Source organism: Acipenser ruthenus, chromosome 4 (assembly GCF_902713425.1).
Source record: "Acipenser ruthenus chromosome 4, fAciRut3.2 maternal haplotype, whole genome shotgun sequence".
NCBI classification, from domain to species: Eukaryota; Metazoa; Chordata; class Actinopteri; order Acipenseriformes; family Acipenseridae; genus Acipenser; species Acipenser ruthenus.
In genome coordinates, this window is record NC_081192.1 from 96,286,333 (window position 1) to 96,308,480 (window position 22,148).

Here is a 22,148-nt window from a genome sequence, read left to right on the forward strand (position 1 = left end):
GTGACTTCACATTCCAGAAGAGATTACCTAATTACGAGTCTGGGAGTTAAGAGGTATTGTGTGAAATCAGTAAAATTGATTTGAGTGGACTGAAATGAAGGTGTGCTCCAAGCCGTCTCTGAGCGCCCACACAAAGTTAGAAGAATAAATGTGTTGGACTATGTTGTAAATTGCTACTGAACAGTACCATAGAAATATCTACTATTTCAAAACAAATCTACAGTAACAGTTTAAACTCTGCAAATAGTGTTGAGGATAGCTTGAATAGAAGAGAACGTCCTTAAGTCTTTTTTGGGAAAGAAAAATTTGGTCAGCTATCCATGTTGGTGTGTCACTGGTTCAAGGGTTTCTGATCCAACAAAAATAAAAGCAATGTTAATTTACTTTCTGTATGCAATTCTACAGTGAATTCACTTTTTACAGTGCAGACATATACACTAAGTGTACAAAACATTAGGAACACCTGCTCTTTCCATGAAATAGACTGACGAGGTGAATCCAGGTGAAAGCTATGATCCCTTATTGATGTAACCTGTTAAATCCACTTCAATCAGTGTAGATGAAGGGGAGACAGGTTAAAGAAGGATTTTCAAGCCTTGACACAATTGAGACATGGATTGTGTATGTGTGCCATTCAAAAGGTAAATGGGCAAGACAAAAGATTTAAGTGCCTTAGAACGGGGTATGGTAGTAGGTGCCAGGCTTGCCGGTTTGAGTGTGTCAAGAACTGCAACGCTGCTGGGTTTTTCACGCTCAAGTTTCCTGTGTGTATCAAGGCTGGTCCACCACCCAAAGGACATCCAGCCAACGGCAGGCCAGTGGTCGAAAACGGCTCATTGATGAAAGAGGCCAAAGGAGGCTGACACGAATTGTGCAGAGCAACAGATGGGCTACAGTTAGTCAACTGACAGTCCAGTACAACACTGGTGCCTTGACACGAATGGGGTATGGCAGCCGACAACCTAACAGAGTTCCACTTCTTTCAGCAAAACACAAGAAACTGCGGTTGCAGTGGGCTAAGGAACGAAAACACTGGACACTAGAAGATTGGAAAAACATTGCCTGGTCTGATGAATCCCGGTTCCTGCTGTTTCACGCTGATGGGAGGACTAGGGTATGGAGAAAACCACATGAGTACATACATCCATCATGCTGCGTGTCAACATTGCAGGCTGGTGGTGGTGGTGTGATGGTGTGGGGTGTGTTTTCATGGCAATCATTGGGCCCCTTGATAAAAGTAGAGCAACGTTTGAATAACACAGGATATCTGAACATCACTGCCAATCAGGTGCATCCCTTCATGGCAGCAGTGTATCCATCTGCTAATGGATTTTTTCAGCAGGATAATGCCCCATGCCACAAGGCTAGGATTGTCCAGGAATGGTTCCACAAACATGACAGTGAATTCAGCTTACTGCAGTGGCCTGCCCAGTCATCAGATCTCAATCCAATTGAGCATCTGTGGGATGAGATGGAAGGAGCTATTCAGAGTAGAGATCCACTACCAGCCAACTTGACACAACTGTGGGAAGCATTGGAGTCAACATGGGCCAGCATCCCTGTGGTATGCTTTCGACACCTTGTAGCATCCATGCCCCGATGAATTGAGGCTGTTCTGAGGGCAAAAGGGGGTGCAACTCAATATTAGGAAGGTGTTCCTAATGTTTTGTACACTCAGTGTATATTTGATGGGTTTAAATAAGGCAAAAAGAGGAATGGGGGCCCAGATAAGTACTAGTTGTGGCTGGAAACATCAATTATCAAAACTTGTATTTGGCACAGGCATTAAACTGAGCAACTGAACTCAATACAGACCGGTCTCATTTCTACCGTTTACACGAGCCACTGTTAAGCCGACTCTGAGACGGATTAGGTCTTTTTTTGTGTGTGTAAATGCAGCCATCCTTGGTCCAGCCGCCCTAAAAGTGACCTACTCTGGTCTGTTTTTTGCTGTAACGTGAACACAACGGTCCCTGAGACAGCTGATGTTTGCCACGTATACTCGTGGGCAATGCCCCCCATTGTCAGCATCAAAAAGGCACAGAACAATAGCAACAGGAAGTTGTGATTGTTACTAGGACAGCAGAGCCAAAAAATATATATTTGACAGAACGCTGAGAATGACAGAGGCAGAGGATTCCAAAATACAAACAGACTTTCATATTTGTGCTATAATGTGAAAAGACATTTAATAATTCATGTGGGATAAATGTAAAACCAGCCTAACTGTCATGAAACTTTATTGTCAGAAATATTATTTTTCACACATATCTACAGACCTGTGATCGTATTTTGATACGTATCAATATTAGGAAATGTTCGGTTTTGTGGGTACCTCTATTTAGAATTAAACAAATCTTTACAGTAAAGTCGCTATGAAAATGAAAGGTTTCCTTCACGGGGCGAATACAGTCATTTCTTTAAAAGTAACATGCTTTTAGACCTACGCAGGGTGCTTGTTTTATTACATGCATCACTGTACTAGCATATAGTATATGGTAAATAAACTTGAGTTCTGGGGAGAGAAGAGTACACAATTGAAAGTTGCAGATGGTTCTTTTTAGCTATTAAATTAATGAGTTTCGATTTTGTTGAATAGCACAAATACATCTTTTTCATGGGTAAGAGAATAAACGGGAGTTATTGTTTACATTTCCATATAAGAAGAGTTGTCAGACTGATGTGTAAATGTATAAAATAACACTTTTTTTTCAATGTCTGATATGCAGGTTTTCAATGCATCGCTTCATTTCTAATGGCAACATTTTATCTGGAATGACCAAATTGAAGTAGAAACACACAAGTGACACACATGACAGGCTTGTTGATTTAAACACTTCCTCTGTGCTTTGGGGATGGGAACTGGCTTCACACAAGGGGTGGTCAATATGACGCCATCAGGTACTCACTACAGTTCACGGGCTGTGCACTCGTATTCTATGCCATAAGTGTAAATGGGTGGTTCATATTATTAGAATCTTCTAATCTGAGTAGAACTCGGATCTGAGCTGACTCTGAGCCAGTTCAGGTCCGAGTTGTAAGTGTAAACACACTATTTGACTTTGAAAGTCATGTCCTTAAACAGCCCCCCTCATGGAATCATTGTTGCTCGTAGTGGGGCTGGTATTTCAGGTTGCGCTCCAGGATCTCCTTCTCCCAGATGCGACGGGACCGGTTAGAGCGACTGGACTGCCCCGACTTGGAGCTCTGGCAGCGGGAGGATGCCCGACGCATCAGGTTCTGGGAGATAGAGCGGTGGAGGTTCTTCATGGAGGATGAAGCTGCCATGGTAACTATCCATGGGTGCTTTAGTGCCTGGGTCGCAGTCATGCGTTCGCTTGGGTCAACTGTCAACAGCCTGTTGATGTAGTCCTTAGCCAGGTTGGAGACGCTGGGCCATGGCTATAAAAGCAAAAACAAAACAAAAAAGTGAAAAGGTGCAAAAATATAGCAATACTCCTACGTTTGTGAAAACAAATGATATTAATGCGTAAAAGTATAAAACCTGTTCGTCTCTAACAGCTAATTCCTCAAGCCTAAGCCAAAAGGGTTTTTCTTTTCACTCTAGATGGCTAAACAAACAATATGATAAATGAAACTACCAGATATCCTTCTGGCTTAATCTGTGATTATTTCATTTTTAGGATTTTGATATGAGCCTTGGATGCTGTCTCTGTCTTTGGAAAAACTCCCAGGTTTAGTTCAATTCTTCTCATTCACATTCTCTCTGTGGCTTTGAATAACCTGTTAACAATTCATTTGAATTAAGGGATTGAATTCTGCTGGGTCATGTTTAAATAATAAACTAATTATCTAAACAAAGGCCTACAGAAACTCTTTCGGAATTCAGCCTTTGTGGCCTTCCTGTTCCTTATTCCTCACTTGTATAAACTAATCCCACCTCTATAGGCTGGAGCCTTCTATTTACTTCAAGATCATGTTTCTCACCTAATAATTAAAACCCATCAGGCATGAAATTGACAAGTGCAAGAATATTTCCTGCAATGAGAAGTAAGTGCAGGTGTCACTCTCTCTGCACGCAAACAGAACAAAGGATATGGAGCAGAGAGAGAGAGAGAGAAAGCAAGAGAGAGAGAGAGATGATACTGATAAGAGGATGGGCAAGACAATACCTATCTTATCATACCTCAACATCTCTCCATGGCAAATAAGGATACAGTCTCGCTGGGGTTTTATAAACTGAACCAAATGTAATGGGTGCAGCAAATAATTGTATCAGTGTATATATGTTTTAGAATTTAAAAAAATGATGTTTTAACCCAAGCCCCTAAAGACAAAAAGTTAATAATTAGAGTATAAAATTGCTCAAATATGACTCACTTTGAAATAATGGTAACATTAATACCCTGTATAAAGTATTTAATTGTAAGGAGAGAAATCCTGTATTCGGATTGGATGTACAGTGAACTGTGTACAGTTGGAAGAAGTGACTACAGCTGTGGTTATGTAACTCTGGTAAGATGTAGCTGCTCCTAAACGTTTACTGTACTTTTCTGGTGCACAGTTTCAAGTGATTGAAATGTTAAAATGAACACTTGGGTCTGTACATTGAGGATTTAATTCAAATTGTCCAAGGAGGTTAATGACAGCTTGAGTGACTGCTGGATCAATAGAAATGTAGAATGTATAAACCCAATTAAATTGCTGACTCTTAGACTTTTAGCGCACAACTTCACAAACAGGTGTGCTGTAGTTATGTTTTCTGATTGTTTAATGTGAAACACTTGAATGTTTCATGCAACACTAATTCCAAGAGCAATTACAAAGATGCATTCAAGCTTCCAGAGTGGAAATGACTCATGGTCTTTTTTGTTGGAGTAGAGCCAACATTCTGTCCTTGATGAAATGTGTTTTAGAAAGGCAGATGATAAACATGACTATATAAATCAAATGCCAGTGTCATCCTGGTACCAGTTTAAAGGAAGCTTGAAAAACTGGAATTCCATAAAAATAGCAACAGACAAGAAAAAAGTATGACTATATTAACTATAACTAAATAGTTGCACCTGATGTATATAGAATAATACCACAAACCATGCTTTACAATGCAAACAGATTCAAAAGAAGGCATTAACCAAGTTAATGGGGAAAGACACAGAACCCTGTGATTTGTATTGTTATACTTTGATGGAATAGATCATGCAATCAATATATGTATCTGTCCATGAAACAAGTAAAAAGGCGCAAAAAGTAATGATTACTGATGAGACCAAATAAAACCTGGAAGACGTCACATACCATATAGGCGGTAATGGCAATGGTGGGCAGCGCTTTCTATAAAATCTCTTTGAATTGTTCAGTATAGTTTGTAATAAAAACCTGGGCTGGCGCTTTGGTGCCAGATTTGGTCACCCCTGGCAGTTGTATTGCCAAAATAGAGCCATATTACAGTTAGAAGTCGAGTCACAAAATAATATTGCCATACAAATATGAATTCTGTGAGATATGCATTGTTTCATATGTGGCAGATTTACAGAACAGACGCTTAACTAAACGTAGTTGGTAGGAAGTTTGATGTGGAAATCCACAAAACTAGAAAAGTATAGATAGAAAAGTATGATTAAGGCTGTATTTTTTTTCACGGTTATCATGGATTTCACGATTTCCATGAAATGTACCCATTTCTGAAAAATAGTGTCAACATACATATTTTTATCACAAAAATAAATATAGCAAACGTTTGCCTTATTGGCACACTACTTGTTACACTGTATTTGGAGCCTACCAACCAGTTTAGTTTGCTTCTGGTAAATAATTAAACACACAGCATAGAACTGCACAAATTCTTTAAAATGTCTGGAACGAAAAAGATCAGAAATATTTCTGCTAAAGACCACTCCAAGCACAAGAAATTTCAGCTGTCTCTGTAGTTATTTTTACATTTATGTTTTTATTTAGTTTGATAAATTCCCTGATGATGAAAATAGAAGGTCTTTAAAAGGTGGACCTAAAAAATGAAATATTCTACAATTTAGCATTTACTGTTTTTCAGGCAAGCATTTAATATTTAGGAACATTTATTGTATAATAACTCTAGAAAAAATGATCATTATTTTCTGCTTTAGTAAATATTACGTTTAATTGTGGAATATCTTGAAATATCTATTTTTAGAACTCAAAAAAAATACAGCCCTAATCTACAGCTTTTACACCTAATGGTCATTAGCAGAAGTTAAAAATCAGAGATAAACAACTCTGGTGTAATTTAAAGGTTTGTACTTAATGTTAAATTATTTTGTGCTCGTTTTAGAATTATAATTGCAGTTTTTTTTTTCCTTTCGTAAAAATAATCGTGCCAACAACGAATTCCAGTAAAAAGCTTTGAGAATCTAATAGTGGTTTCTCAACTGCAATTAATGGCTCATGTAACACAATTAATCAATCCACTTTGCAAGGCTTTCAATTACAAAACCATGTACACTTCTTGCCAAGCAGGTTTTTGTTTCAACCCCTTAAGGTACACAAGGAATTGAGTGGTTATTTGAAAGTGACTCAGGTATTGACCAGTGGATTTTATTGACCATTCCTGAAAGGAATATTCCAAAGGCTAATACACAGCAAAACCACACAGCACACAAGTTTATAATACTGAGTCAAGCACATTAATATAATTAAAAGGAATTAAAAAAAGTATAATCATTATGAGCCCTGATCCTTATTATGAGATAAACCCTGCATTTAGAATGAATGCTCGCTGTTTGTTTTCTTTTGTGCAAGGTCATTCTTCACCAGTGACTATTCTAATCTGACAAGCAGTAATTATGACGAGTAAAGGGAACGCTGGAGGCCACAATTACAGTAGCTTGGGAGTGCATGAAATATACACTGTACAATCTGACACTGCACGCAATGACCTGACATTCATGACTTAAAGGCAGAATTGAACCTATACAAAAAATATGTTGTTCATCCCCTAAACCACCAATCATCTGACACTGCGTCTTTCCAAAATCAGGCAACAGCAACAACACATGGCAAATTTAACCAGAACCGACGGCTCCCACAGTCACAAGAGTCTGACTAGATTTCTCCCACAGTCACAAGAGTCTGACTAGATTTCTCCTCACCACATCTCAATACCAAAGCTGCCAACTTTAAATGTGTAAACTCCTTTGTTTAGTTGAATACTAATACAACTGGTATTTCTGCCAGTACCAGTATACATATGTATCTATGTGTACAAGTGTCTGTTAAGAAATGACAGGTCCCACAATGCACCTAACCGGGCTCCAGTGTGGAATGAACTGTGAAGGTGGAGATTGCCTTGCTGGTTTATGCTTTTCAAAGGGTCTGTCTATATAATTTCAAAATAACTGTACTGATTTGATATTCATCTCACCTTGTTCTAAAAACAATACTTTCTGTCTTTCGTTCAAAATATTAGCCATCAAAAAAGACTATACTACTGTACTGCAATGTGATTTATTTTTTTATCCACAGCACTTCACATTGAGCTCATTGACATATTCCACTGGTGCTGAAACCGATGGGAATCACACCCAGTGTTAACAAAAATCACTTTAACGGTATTTTGAAAACACTTGTCACGTGATTTTAGTGGATAGCTACAGTCTTTAATGAGACATCACTGAACATTTTATGAATTACAGTTCTTCACTTGACATAACCTGACTGAAGCCTTTCAAACTACAACAGTCATGGTAATGCATTCCATGGTGACAATGCATCTTTTGTATCAGATAAGTAGTTCAGTGCTGAGGTATTGCACCATCTAAATAACTACAAATCAGTCTGCCACAAATAAATCTCAGAAAGCAAATAAATAATGACTGTTTATATAGCAGTTAGGCTGCAGCATTTAGAGATCAGTATGCATACGCCATCATTAGGTAATCAATAACAGAGGGCATTACCAGGCATTATGGACCGTTTGGGTAATGGGGCCTGAGAGCGTTATTAAAACCAAACTGTCCTTAATGCCTGGTAACGCCCGCTGTGTTATTGATTACCATAATGCCTGGTAATGTTACAGCACAATTCAATGTCATTTTTATTTATTTGAACTGTATTCATTCATTTTTTAAATGTATCCTTCCACGTGGATAAGGGATTAAGACTGTATAAATAATAGTAGGGACTTGTAAATGTAAACATAGCAATGATTCAAACCATGAAAGGAAGCAGATGAATCTGAAGATTGGCCTCTGTCATTTGAGGATAAACAGTTTGAAACATTTCCAAGATTTATAAAAAGAATGATTTTACTTGGCAACGGCCAGGACTGAAAAGCTGTTTTACCCAAACCCTGAAACTGCTAGCTTGATGAACAAACATTTCCTATAGCACAAAAAGGTTTCTTTAATTTAGGATTGTTTAACTTTCACACACTTTAAATTGCTAGCTATCCAGTCATATACAGAAGTGCAACACATTTGCAGTTTTGCATTTGCCTAATACGAAAATCTAAAGTAATGCAATGTAAAATATACATATTTTTTGTATCTTAAAGTTATTGCTGTTAACATAATAATTCTACAAACCTAAATGAGGTTTTGGTAGTTTCAAATGTGTCACTGTAACAAAGAAATCTAAATTCCACATCACGTTTATAACCCCACAGCTCCAAGCTAGTGCCACTGGAAGCACACCCTTTCACGTTTTACCCTGCCAATGCAACACTGAAGAATAACGCCAGTTCAGTCAGGACTATGTGGTACTTTAGCCTCACCAAAGTGGCCATAAGTAATGCTCGAATGCATGACAAATGCAACTTCAAAAATCTGCCAAAAATCCAAAATCTGCGAATACCAAAATGTTTTGCTTGATTCTTGTAGATCTTATCAACATCTATCCAAAAATATCTTTAGGTGATTTTTCTGAACCCCCCACCCCATGTTATTTTGGCCTAAAAAGGGTACTAGTCAGGTATCACATCTGTGATTGTTTTATTTGTTATAACTACTGAGGCCACTGTAAAATACTGTGTTTGATCCATTAAGGTTGTATTTTCTAGTTTCTATTCATTTTAAAACCAAGAAACAATGAACATGCTCTACCACTCCCCCCAGTTGAAACGCATAAATAAAACTGCAGCATCCAATCAATCAATCAGCACATATGTTGTAAGATGAAGCCTTTAGGAGCCAGGGCTGGCACACAAAGACAGCACTTGCATACAGTGCTGGTGTTTGAACCTCCAGGCTGTGGAGCTCTCAGACACACTGAGGAATTGCACGCAAAGGGACACCCTTTTTACCAGGAAAGGGTAGAAAGAATGCAGAACAAAACAATGCTCTATTTTTGGCAGACAATGAGTACCTCGTGTAGTTCAGCTGTAGAGCAGTGACTGAGGAAGCAGAATGAGTCTTGTCAATGTGGTGATAAAATGCACATTTGAGGGGTGAGAAAATACTTAAGCCATATAGTGTTAATACCAAGTTTCATGAGAAATAATTTGACTTATAGGTGGGGTGTCTGTCTGTCTGTACATCTATATCTGCAGAGGAAGACATTCTTAATAACTTGAACTAAATCATGTTAATACTATGTTTCATAAAAACTGGTTCTCCTGATATATGGAAACATGTAAAATGTGACACGCTGTACATACATACAACATCGCACAGCCAGGACGCGAACCTGCTCTGTAGGACTCGCCCTGCACAGTACACAGCTGCGCTTTAACCAGGTGAGCCACTCGGGGACCACAAGCATGTTTCTAACAGTGATCGCATTTCATACATGGCATACATGAGTTATTATGTCATTAAAATATTGCGTCAAAGTTATAATTACACTGGCATTTAAAAAAAAGCTTAGAGCACGACAACTGTTTTACCTTGGGGAATCAAAACCCAAACAATAAGGTTTGAAACAACTTGCATAGTACTGTTTACAAGGAGCAATGTCTCAAAAGCATTTATGTCCCAGATATTAATGGAGATTTTTGAAATGTGGAAGGGGTGAGATTTATCCAGAAGAGTGCTTCTGAGAGAGCAGGCATGAACCAGGTTCAACTTTCTTCATCTGTATATTGACTAATTAGAGTTCCAGTACTGTACATTCCGATGCAACTTTTTACACTCAAATGCCCGGATTCTTCCGTGACTTCACAGCAACAGCACGGGAGTCAGCCTGCTGACAGCCCTGCTACCTGGGGCTCTGACCTGACAACAACATGTCAGCACGCAAACCAAGCACCCTTTCTGGGAATGGAGAGACCCAGCCTGCTCACACACAGTCCATCTAGCAGAGTGTGAGCAGCTCCAGTAGGAACTGTGTGCTATCCCATTACAATACCTGTTTGAGAGGCTTTAACAATGTTTACTGGTCTGACACCGAGTTGCGTCAAACATGAGTAACACGTCCACTCAAAAGGAACATGCAAAGGAGTTATTTTACATCATTATAAAAAAAGAGAGCTATTTGGCTTTTTTGTTAATTAAATGCAGGTGACAAAGTAATAAATAGGTGCAGTATTTGTTTGGTATCACTGAACAGCAGGTCCCTTTCATATATAGTTTGTTTCCAGTTCAGTTAGTTTGAAAGTGAACTCTGAAGAAAATAAAGAAAAAAATGAATACATTCTTATATGCAAATAAACATGGTCTTTTACAGTTTGACTGCAGTTCTTGTCATTCTATGATGCGATGATGTCGGATACTACAATGGCTTACAAGATAAATGACATCAAGACCTAGACATTTGAAAACATCATGTCGTGATCACGAGATCACCTGTATCAGGATCTCCACATTTCAAACAGCCATGTCGAGATCCTGAGATAATACACTACATCTTGTGTTCTCAACGGAACTCTTTTTTTTCATGTCCTCAATGTGCCACCATAGGATATCCAGGGGCAGTCCAAACATTGCATGTACATAAACAGCATATAGTAAAAAATGGCAATATAAAAGTAGTCTATTACCTATTACAGTATGTAGTCTATCGCTGCTTTTTCCCCATTACAACTCTATTCTGGAGAAAGACTTTAAAGACATTTTGGAGAATAATTTACTTTGCAGACTTACTGCTATGAATCAATAATACATTATTCATGGAAAAACACCTCATAATGAATTCTGAAGTTGTGTTATTTTTATTGCTATGCCAATATTTAGGTAACCAATGGGTACATAAAATAAATGATGTTAATGAGATAACACAATGTAAATGGCTTGAAAAGTTCACATACTACCCACTCTGCAAAATGAATGAAATGCCAGAGGTGAGCGTGACAAGTGTTGCCCCTTTCGTGCAGCAAACTGTTTTAGTGAAAAGAGCTCCTGCCTGTTTGTCAGCTTACACTTGACAAGGTATGCAGCTTCGGGATCCCCTGGCATGACACTCCTTCCAGGGACAGGGAGATTAACTCTGGGCTTCACAAGGAGGTGCTAATGTTTGCTTATACAGCTGAAGCAAGATACGTCAGCAGCTGTTGCCAGCACACTCCTTGGTGTGCATTATTAATAATGTAATAAGTGTCAGCAGGCTGAAACACATTCATCTATGAGACTCAACACTGATTTATTATTATACAGTAGTTGTAAAGCATTTCAACACCCGCTGAAAAAAATGTAGTCTAGTGGATTAGAATGAAGAGCTGGGATATCTGGACTTGCATATAAAAAAATCTTAGGTATGCTAAAAATATTGTTTACTACAGGTAAAGTAAGCATCAAACTACGTCAGCACATGCAGAAAGACAGGTCATTCAGCATGAGGCACATGGCTGTAGGTCTTGTGGAAATGGGAAATGCTGAAAAAGGTAAAACTAAGTAGACAAACCTCTATTAGAAATGTAGAACAAAACTGTTAAGGTGTCTGTATTATACACATTATATCAACCACTACTCCACACTACTCCACAGATGGCCTCTATATATAACCCACATAATGATAAAATCAAAAGGAACTTAAAACAAAATGGATAAGTGGTTATCTACATACTGTATATGTTAAGCGCTTAATACATATATTACGAATCATCACTGTAACTTGTCGCCAGTATTCTGTAATTTATAGAATTAAAGGTTTTGTTATACAGTATCACAATAAACTATGCCTAAAGCTTACAGTATTGTTACATAGGTTCTACTGGTAAATAGTGGGTTCTTTTTTCAGAATCTGGTGATTCAAAAGTCAAATGGTTCAGCACAGGTCTATACATGTTTTAATGTCATTAATAACATATTTTAACAACGGGGAGTTTTCTATTTTTTTTTTTTTGCTTTCATAACAAGCTACAAGTTAATCATTGAAGTTTTAAGATTACGCCCACTCTTCAAAACTCTCTCAAAAACACAGCCTGGCATTGCTGCCTTTAATGCTGTATGACACAATATCAATCCCCAGCCCCACAATATTTTCATGAGGTTTTTAACACAACTCACTTGGTTTAAACTCCTATAGACCTGGATTCAATTTCTCTTTTGGATGCACAACTCTGCCAAACAACACAATTACAGTCAGTGATAAATTGCCCTTTCCCAAATGTAACCATTAAAACACCATGAAAACTATTTATCACTGGGTTGCAGAAGCGGTGTGTCTTGATTTCACCATAGGATTTAGCCATAATTGAATCAATTAAGGAACCTGCCAGACTTGATTGTTATAGACCATTTGAAAAGATGTTTTTTTCACATTGTGAATATGAAGGCACTAAGTAGTAAATGTGTTTTTTTTTCCCCACTCCAAAATCGCACAAATTCCATCACTGCAAACATTTTCATAATGGGCAAATTAGGCTATATTTAACCCTTACTGATTATCTCAGCTATCAACATTGGAGCTGAGCAGGAATTATCCCATGGTAGACACCCTTTTACTGCAGCTAATTGGGATTAAGAATCTCTCAGTGTTTAAGACACCTAATGCAACCCACAACAAAAATCAACAAAATAAATAATGAAAAACAACTTAGAAAAACACATAGGGCCAGATTCTCAGACACTGTAGTCCAACACATAAGGGAAAGGGTTTATTAAAAAGCACATGGCAGAGGAACATGATGTGCCAGCTAGGCAAAAAAAAGGTTTTGATTGATGCTACAAGGTTTGGATTTGGATTTTCCACAGGCAGCTGAGCTTCACTGACCTGTGAGCGACTCACCAAGGCCCAGCATGCATTGAAGTTTGATTAATATCTGTTCTGCCAACGACAGCTGTACTGATTCTTATCAGCAAAACAACCAAACAAGCTCTGTCATTAAATAAAACGTAGAATGGTAAGCTCTTTTATGACCCCCCCCCCACCGGGGGAGAACCTCTTATCCAGTAATATTATTAGTTTAAGTTAGTTAAAGAATCAGATTATTGAGGGGGGGGGGGGGGGTACCTGTATGTCTGTTCATCCACCTGTCTGAATGTCACACATTTTGCATTAATATGGAGAGTTGCTTATCACAATGTGATTAAACAGTTCATATATGTACTGTTGATATATGTCATGGTCATCAACATTGTATCATACTGATAGCTCTACTTTATAAATCACGGTCACGGCTGGGGCTATATGTTACTCACATGCTACATTTTTGTATCTCATTGTTTTAAATACAATGCAGTTTTATGACAACGTTGAAACCTTTTACACCATCTAAATGTTCTAAAAAAATCTGAAACAATTCTGTACAGTAGGTGGTATTTTAGCACTATAGGTGCAGCAGTTTTGCCTTAAATGTTCAGCAAGAGGCAAAGACTTTTTATTGGATTACAGAGGTTTGGCCTCAATTGTTGTGACTACAGAAGAACATATATTTTCAGATGCACACATGTCATATGCTCCCACCTACAGCCAATGATATTGGTTCTAGTATTGTACATCACTCTCTCTCATCACTCACACAACAACCATTGTCTACTTAATGTTGATTTATTCAACATATATCTCACAGGGAAGTTTAAAAATAAATCCATCTGTGGCTTCTCAGAATCTTGATTGAGTGTTTTTGAGTAATTGATGAACTACATTCCATTTGACCTGCTTTTAAAATAAATATTTAAAAATGCTCATGCTATATAAACTGCTGAATAGTTTAATCAAGGGAATCAATTAGACTGTATTGCATTACTGCAAACAGCCTGCAGGAGGAGCAAAGTATTCCCCTGATTTGACAGATATCTGTCAATCAAGACTCTTGAAACTCTCTCATTTTTTTATTTACTCAGTAGATTGTCAGGGTTTTGTGATAGGAGGATAGTAAGACATCAAACTATGTGCACATCGGGGCATATAAACCATAATCCTTTGTGGCAGAGGTTGGCAGAACTAATGTAACGCTTGCCACCTTTCGAACACATTAAACCTGGATTCCACATTAGTCTCGACAACCTCTGAATAATAAAAACAGGATGAGGATTTGTCAGGTGCCTTCTTTACTCTTGGCCTATGGGTCCTTGAATGCTGTAGTTATAGATGACAAATTTTGCGTTACATTTCCTTCAGCACTTTCCCCCGGCAAACATTTCCCAAATGAACACATGCAAGAAAGTTAATTTAAGTTTTACAAACCAAGTTAAACAGTAAACTACAAATAATCACCGTCTGTCAGTAATTTATTCTTCAAGACACACACTTGTTCAAAGGTCAGGCTTGTCCAATAAGGACTGACTTAATTGCTGACTTCATGCAATTCATCAAGATTCCTCTGAGCAAGTGGAGTGGAAGAGAACAGTTAATACATTTCAACTGGAGCTCAAGCTTTGCACATTGATACATGCTTTCACCAAGCAATTACCAGACCTCAATTGTCCTTTCCAGCCTGATTCGCACAGGACTAAAAATCACCATATAAACAGATGGCCTCTGAATTTTTACAGACATCGGGACCTCCTGTAAAATTTAAAACTCAAGCATCCTGTGTCTTTTTAGCCCTGTGTGAATCGACCATGTCAGTGTTATGTTCGAATTGATATAGGCATCTCTGGGGTATTCACCTTGGAGGAATAGTGTAACCTTGGGATGTTGTTCGGAGGGCATGAGCGAGGGCTCCTCCCCCCTATTTCCTTCCTACCAATAACATCTGCTAAACCCCTATTTAAACCCCAACCATGCGCTTGCTCTCTGTCTTGCGTTTTTTGTTTTCAGCGAGACAAGGGGGACCCCTGGCCAAATCCATCTAACTGTCATTTCCCCAAAATACAAAACATAATTGGCAACTCTATAAAAAATGGATGCTTTGAACGAAGCATTTGGAGATATGTATGGAATTACATATCACTGAGGGACAAAATGGTTATTCGACATAGTCAAGGTGGCCGTAGGCTACAATGAAATGAAAAAATGCTCAGTTGATACACTTCGTTCTTCCTCCTTCTTGCACATGTTATTTGCATCTGGTTCATTGCACAAAACCATCTTCTCTGTACACAACGTTGCATTTCATTTTGAATTTACTGACTTTCCTTGATGAAAGCTAGTCCATGTCTGGGAGGTTACTAGACATCCTTTGCTTTTGACCAGCTCTGAGGACACCAGATTTGTAGTCCCGTCTGAATCATGCTTTAGATGTACCCGTACATTACATTTTTATGATTGACATGTTACCATGTTTTTCCAATACCAAACTCCACATATTACACTGCCACTCTGTCACAATGTGTAATTTAAGTAATGTATTAATACTATTAACTTTTCTTAACAGATTTTGTGAAATGTATTAATACTGCATTGCACTGCAAATTCACAAACCTTTTGATCCCACTAACCTACACGAAAAAAACACCCCTGGTTGTCTTCAAGGCAAGTAGTAATTATTTTTCTATTTTTAAACTGAATGTAGTGCTCATATAAATGTGAGGGACAATTGAACTGGCTATAATCACTTTAACCTCATAGCTCTGCAAGCACAGCTTAATCCTGACCTTCATTTGTGTCCTACAGTGAAAACAGCAGTGTGGAGTAGTGGTTAGGGCTCTGGACTCTTGACCGGAGGGTTGTGGGTTCAATCCCCAGTGGGGGACACTGCTGTTGTACCCTTGAGCAAGGTACTTTAACTAGATTATTCCAGTAAAAACCCAACTGTATAAATGGGTAATTGTATGTAGAAATAATGTATAATGTGATATGTTGTAACAATTGTAAGTTGCCCTGGATAAGGGTGTCTGCTAAGAAATAAATAATAATAATTTCATCAGTGAGTAACATTTGTACCAAACAAACCAGGCCTCCAGCGGTGAATCATGAGACTCTACAATGTCACAGTAACGTTTCCCAGTGAATGCCTCTGTGTGTTTAATGCTTTTCACTCTGTTTCAATGCAACAGTAAAGAAGTATTTCCTTTCTCAGTTTGCATGTCTTACTTTCAGGTAGTTTGTTACACCTGCCCTTTATCTTAAAAGTTAAGCATGCAAACTAAGTTCTTTTTGACCAACTTTGGTACCAATATCATTTTTACAAGATGTGCTTCTTTCTATTTATTTTTTTTAATTATGAAATAAAAGGCAGTCATACTATAAATGTCATACTTTGATGCTCCTTTATGACCCCTCTTCTGGAGAATCTTATTTAAATCAAGTCAGTACTGTAAGTATAATGTTATATATTACAGTAATATCAAGTGTTTATCCAGTCTTTGCTAGAAATGTAATTTACAGAAAATCATAAAAAAAACTACTGGAAGAGTTGGAGCAAAATCCTGTGCTGATTCATTTTGTGTACAGACTGTTTTAGTTCATATTTTGCAAATACTAAAGTATATGACAGATACAGGAATGTTGCTTGATAGGAAAATAAAGACTTACAGTCTACCATTCTTTTGCTCAAGTTCCTTCTTTCAAAAGTATGGGACAGAGTGGTTTATATAGCAAAGCTTGATATAGCAATGCTTAGTAACCAACGGGATGAGTTTGTTGTATTATCGTAAATCAGGGCTGGTCACACAGAATCTCAGCATACAAGCCTAAATAATCCACATTTTTTCCCCATCTCTGCTGAACAAAAACAAAAAGAAAATACTTCCTACTGGGAATTTCACTGATTTCTGAGGATAATGTTAGAAAATGTAGAGTGCTGGAAGACTGAAATAAACAGACACATGTTTTATTTCAGTAAAATACTGAACAAGCTTTAAAACAAAAGATTCTATCTGAATTTTCCAGCAGAAAATACATTGAGTTAGTGCCCACTAATGCTGTTTCCTCTGGTCTTCGCCTCACTGCTTAACTTAGTTTCTACCTTGTTGCCATGATTGCTTGTACCTCAAGGCACCAAGCCAGAAGTTTGCTGACAGGAGATAGAGAATATAAATTACTGTTTTATGGACACGATAGATCAATTATAGCCTTGAGGCATGTCTTCTACATTATGTCTTAACTAAGTAAACTATTGTAGGCCAAAACTGAGAAACTGACATACACACTGTCAAATCTCAATAGCAACTGTGTTATATTACTATAAACACTAAACAATCAAAGATAGTTATTCAGCTTTCTGCAAAACACAGTGCCTTTACATTTTTTCACATATATGCTATTTTTCTGTTCAAAAAGAGCCAAATATGTATTTTTTGTTTTACATAGCCGTTTGTAATCATGACAGCAAATGTGTTCCCCATTAAAAACAAATGGGACCCAGGTGACCATGTTCCCACAAAAAAAGGTGGAAGGGATCCGGACAATATGCTGATCTAAACCCAAACCTTTAAACAGGGCACAAAGAGTGATGACTCTGCAGCTTTGAGAGCTTATCACCGGAAATCCGTCATTCTTGCTGCGAAGATAAGGTGTTTACCATCCATGCTATGTATTAAAAACAAAACATTCTGCAACACAAGAGCACATATTTTAAAGGAAATAATTTGTGTGTTTCTATACTTACATCACCAACGAAGCTATACTTTCCCTTCAGGATCATTCTGTAAAGCCTTGTGCGGTTCTCATCTTCAAATGGCATAGATCCACTCAGTAAAATGTACGTGATCACACCAAGAGCCCACATGTCCACTGCACTGGTGTAGGGCTTCCTCAACAGGATCTCTGGTGCAATATACTCTGGTGTCCCACAGGTCGTCCTCATTGACCAGTCTCCGCCTTTATTGCCTGAGTTAGCCAATCCGAAATCAGTTACCAAGATCTTTGAGTCTGTACCTGGATGATAGTACAACAGGTTCTCTGGTTTCAAATCCCTATGGGAAATCCCCAAGCTGTGCAAGTACTTCACTCCATCTAAAACCATCTGCAGGACCTGCGTTGCATCCCGTTCAGTGAATGAGCCTTTAGCGATGATTCTGTCAAAAAGCTCCCCTCCGGTAGCCAGCTCCATCACCATGTAGACGCGCTCCTGGGACTCCAGGACCTCGATGAGCTGGATGATATTGCAGTGGCTGACTCTCCTGAGCACACGCAGTTCTGATTCGCACACCTCCCGCCCCTCCTTGGCTTTGGTTTCTATCATCTTGATGGCAAACGGTTGCTTGGTGGCCCTGTGCTCTACTCTAACCACCCTGCTGAAGCTTCCCCTTCCTATGAGAGCCTTGATGTCGTACCTGAATTATAGTAAAAGAAGGAACAGGAGCTGTTTATATTCATAGGGAAAAGGGCTGTGCTCAAGGAGGACTGGTTCATTTTCATTTTATGTACAGATGCGTCTCACAAAAATGTAATTTTACAACATTGGGGTTTGATTCTGATATGGGAAATTTGGGGGATTAAAAAAATATTCATTTAAAAATGATTCAATGAAGTTGTACAGCGATGGCCAACATTCTGCATCACCTAGAATTTTAGGATTGAGGCATAATTAAAAAAAAAAAAAAAAAAGATATGAACATAATTTTGATCTTTAATTTAATATCACGTAATCAAAGAAACTACAAAATGATATTGCAAAAGTCTACCTCACATTTTTCAATTCAAAGCAGTATGTAATTCAATATGTTAGCATTATTAAGCATTTCATTTGACTTTATAAAGCAAAATGTGTTAATTCTATAGGGTGATGCTACACTTGGCCATATATATTACATTTAAAGAGACTGTTTACTCTTGAAATTGTCAATTTCTCATGCAATCAAATGTTATTAATATAACAAAAACACAGTTTGGAAAAAATGCAAACCCATAGAATGGATTTGTTACTTTAATACCCTCATTTACATTAATCAGTCACAGGGTGACTCTGCACAGTGTAAATATCCACTGTTAAAACAGAGGTGATTTGAGCCATTGTATCAAATTATCCTTGCTTATTACAAAAAAAAAAAAAAAAATGTAGTGTGCATGAGACCACTACAACAGACAACTATTATATATCATTATTCTAAAGAAAATTATGTTATGCATTTATTTCTATACATCTGCTGAAAGAAACTTATTTTATTTTTATGCTCTAAACAACATTGAGTCTGTTATTACACGTCTTAATATGCATGCAACAGGAGGTACGTTAATTTAGTACATGATCATAGAATATGTGCTATTATTCATATTATATGTGTAATAGATAGATAGATAGATAGATGTGATTAACCACATTTTCTTACAGTGACCCTTGTAATGTCTGGTGTATGTCAGGAACAGCTACATGTCATAAAATATAACAAGTTAATAAGGTTACCAACAAGATAGGCTATATAACTAAACAAATGTATTGCTATCAGTGTTATGTCATTTTTGTTGCATCATTATAATGCTATATTATGTTAACATGTTTGTATTGAATCCACCATTAATGTCTGTTATTTATAAGGTTTTACAATGTACGTGTTCCTAAAATTAAAACAATTAATATAAATGAAATTATTATTATTATTATTATTATTATTATTATTATTATTATTATTATTATTATTATTATTATTATTATTTTACCTGGCTGTCACTCTTGAATCAAACTTCGCTCTATATTTTGCGACTTTATTCCGTTTCACTCCTTCCTGCCATAGCAAGTGCTGGTTCTGTTGCTGCTGCTGCTGCTGTTGATACTCCCCAGGGTTATAAATACCCCAGAAATCGGTTTTCTTCCCAGATGGTTTAAGGGGCTCCTCATCGCATAGTTTCTGCTTGTTGTTACATTTCACCACCGATTTCACAAAATCCACGTAGCAGTTCTTGGGGGGTTCCGGCAGCACTTTACTTGTCCCGCAGCCCATGTCACAAATGCATCAAAATGCGATTTTCCAAAGCCATCAGAATGCAAGGTCCGCTGCGTTTACGTGTAACCACAGTTACACTCAGACCTAAGCGACCTTCCGTTCTGCTGGCTCATGAACTTATCAGCCGCGCACTGAACCTGGAGCTCGGGTTTATATAAACTGAAACAAAAGATGGGTATTACCACGCCTTTAAACGCATGCTTAGGCGTGTGTGACATGTTGGTTGTAATAATAGTCGAGACAGAGAGGTTTGAAATGTTCATGTTTTTTTTGGGGGGGGGGGGGGGTCTACACAAGATCAGGTTACACGTGTGTGTGAGGATGTTAAATCTCGTCCCGATTCTTCTCACACACAGGCAGAACTGAGAACTCTCAGCAGGTGTTTATGTACTTGCTGTATAAGTGTCACAAGGCTTTGTCTGTGCTAATAAGGTGCTTTATATGCTAATTGCTATATCTAAGCGTTTTTAAATCATCAATTAAGTGTTTATTGAAAATATCATCTCAAGTTCAACATTTATAAGCATAGGATTCCTTTTCTGTTTTCTTAGTAAGGGGGTCGTTATTGCTATAATTTAAGAATGTGCTTTTAATTCAAGTCCACAATACTAAATCACCATTCCAGGTTTTTCTATTGTCGTGCCTTTTTCAAAGACTTCAGTTACATGCCAGCGTGCATCTTCTTATCATAGGTTTGTACTCATTGAAACAGTGTAGCTTCATAAAGACAAGATTAGAATGCCCAGATTATATTTTGTTTCTGACATATTCCAGGGTGTTTCTCAATACATTCTATAGAAGGAAGCATGATCCATGAATAGGTCAACTTGTTTAAGACTTTTGCCATTTTGTGAGTCAAATCTATAACCTATAGCCATTCTAGATTTTTACAAAGCGATTGAACCTGTAAGGGAGTTGCTTAACTGATTTTCTGATACAAAAAATGTGACCTGCTACCAAAGCCCACAATACTCTTGGCCCTTGGTTTGAGTGGACACCTTGTCTGGTGTTGAAGTTTCTGTGATTGGACCATTGTACCACAACAGCTGTCTGTGGGCTTAATCACAACCCACTGAAGCCAGGGCTGCTTTCCGTTGGTGGTATCCTGCAAATGTTGCCACTCCAGGAACACACAGGAGACTGTCTGGATGGGCATATTTTACATAATCTTCTTTTCTGTCCAGTCGAGTATACTATAATAATGCAACAACTTGGTGCTTAAGAAAAAAAAAAAAAACTGATGCATCACCAGCCAGCATAGCTGGTAATTTGTGTTGGATTACATTTTTTAATTCTTTTTTTTATGGGGGGGGGGGGGTATATTTATTTAACAGAGAATGTATACCACTAGTGTGAAAGGAACTTCCACTGACTGGATAATGACTGAGCTGCCCTCCACAAACAAGCCATAAGGACTACATGGTGCATAAACTGACAATGTCAGCCCTATGCTGTAACATCTGCTCCACAGTGATGTTTAGTTCTAAGTACGGAGGTGACAGTTCCATGCACGAGAAGGATGGGATCCGTTGAAATCACTGGAAGGTAATTGTTACAGTAACAGCACATCCATCTTGAATGAAAAGGTACAGTACTCCCTACCATAAAGCACTGGCCTCGCACTCCCCCAACCTTAGCCCTCTCAGACCTCTGTGGGATCATTTAGAGAGACGATTTGAGTGACTTCTATTAAAGCAGCTGTGTGCAACTTTACTGGAGGAATGGGCATGGTAGGAAGGTCACAGGTTTAGCAGTTAATCAGTTTTTTAAAAAAACATGTTTGAACTAATACTGCATGTTGACAGCAAGTGATTCACCGTGTTTTTTTTTTTTTGTTATACAATTACTGTGTTTTACCGTGGTTACTTTCATTGTGCTTTTAAATCAGTGTTAAAGGGGCTTGTTACCAGGAGATTGCCAGTTCAATCCCAGCCACGACTCACTGTGTCTGACCCTGAGCGAATCACTTAACCTCCTTGTGCTTCGTCCTTCAGATGAGATGTAAAACCAAGGTCCTATTATAAGTGACTGCAGCAGCAGTTATGATGCATAGTTCGCCCTAGTCTC

At 38.0% G+C, this 22,148-nt stretch overlaps 1 protein-coding gene across 1 annotated transcript; it reads right to left on the reverse strand.

Annotated features, from left to right (window-relative positions):
• Window positions 1–936: 936 nt before the first annotated feature.
• LOC117400740 (serine/threonine-protein kinase H1-like) lies at window positions 937–20,195 on the reverse strand. The gene is made up of 3 exons (XM_034001055.3): window positions 19,798–20,195; window positions 17,807–18,473; window positions 937–3,402 (listed from the first exon to the last, which is right to left on the reverse strand). The coding sequence occupies exons 1-3, from the start codon at window positions 20,076–20,078 to the stop codon at window positions 3,100–3,102; spliced, it is 1,251 nt and encodes a 416-aa protein (XP_033856946.3). The 5' UTR covers window positions 20,079–20,195; the 3' UTR covers window positions 937–3,099.
• Window positions 20,196–22,148: the final 1,953 nt, after the last annotated feature.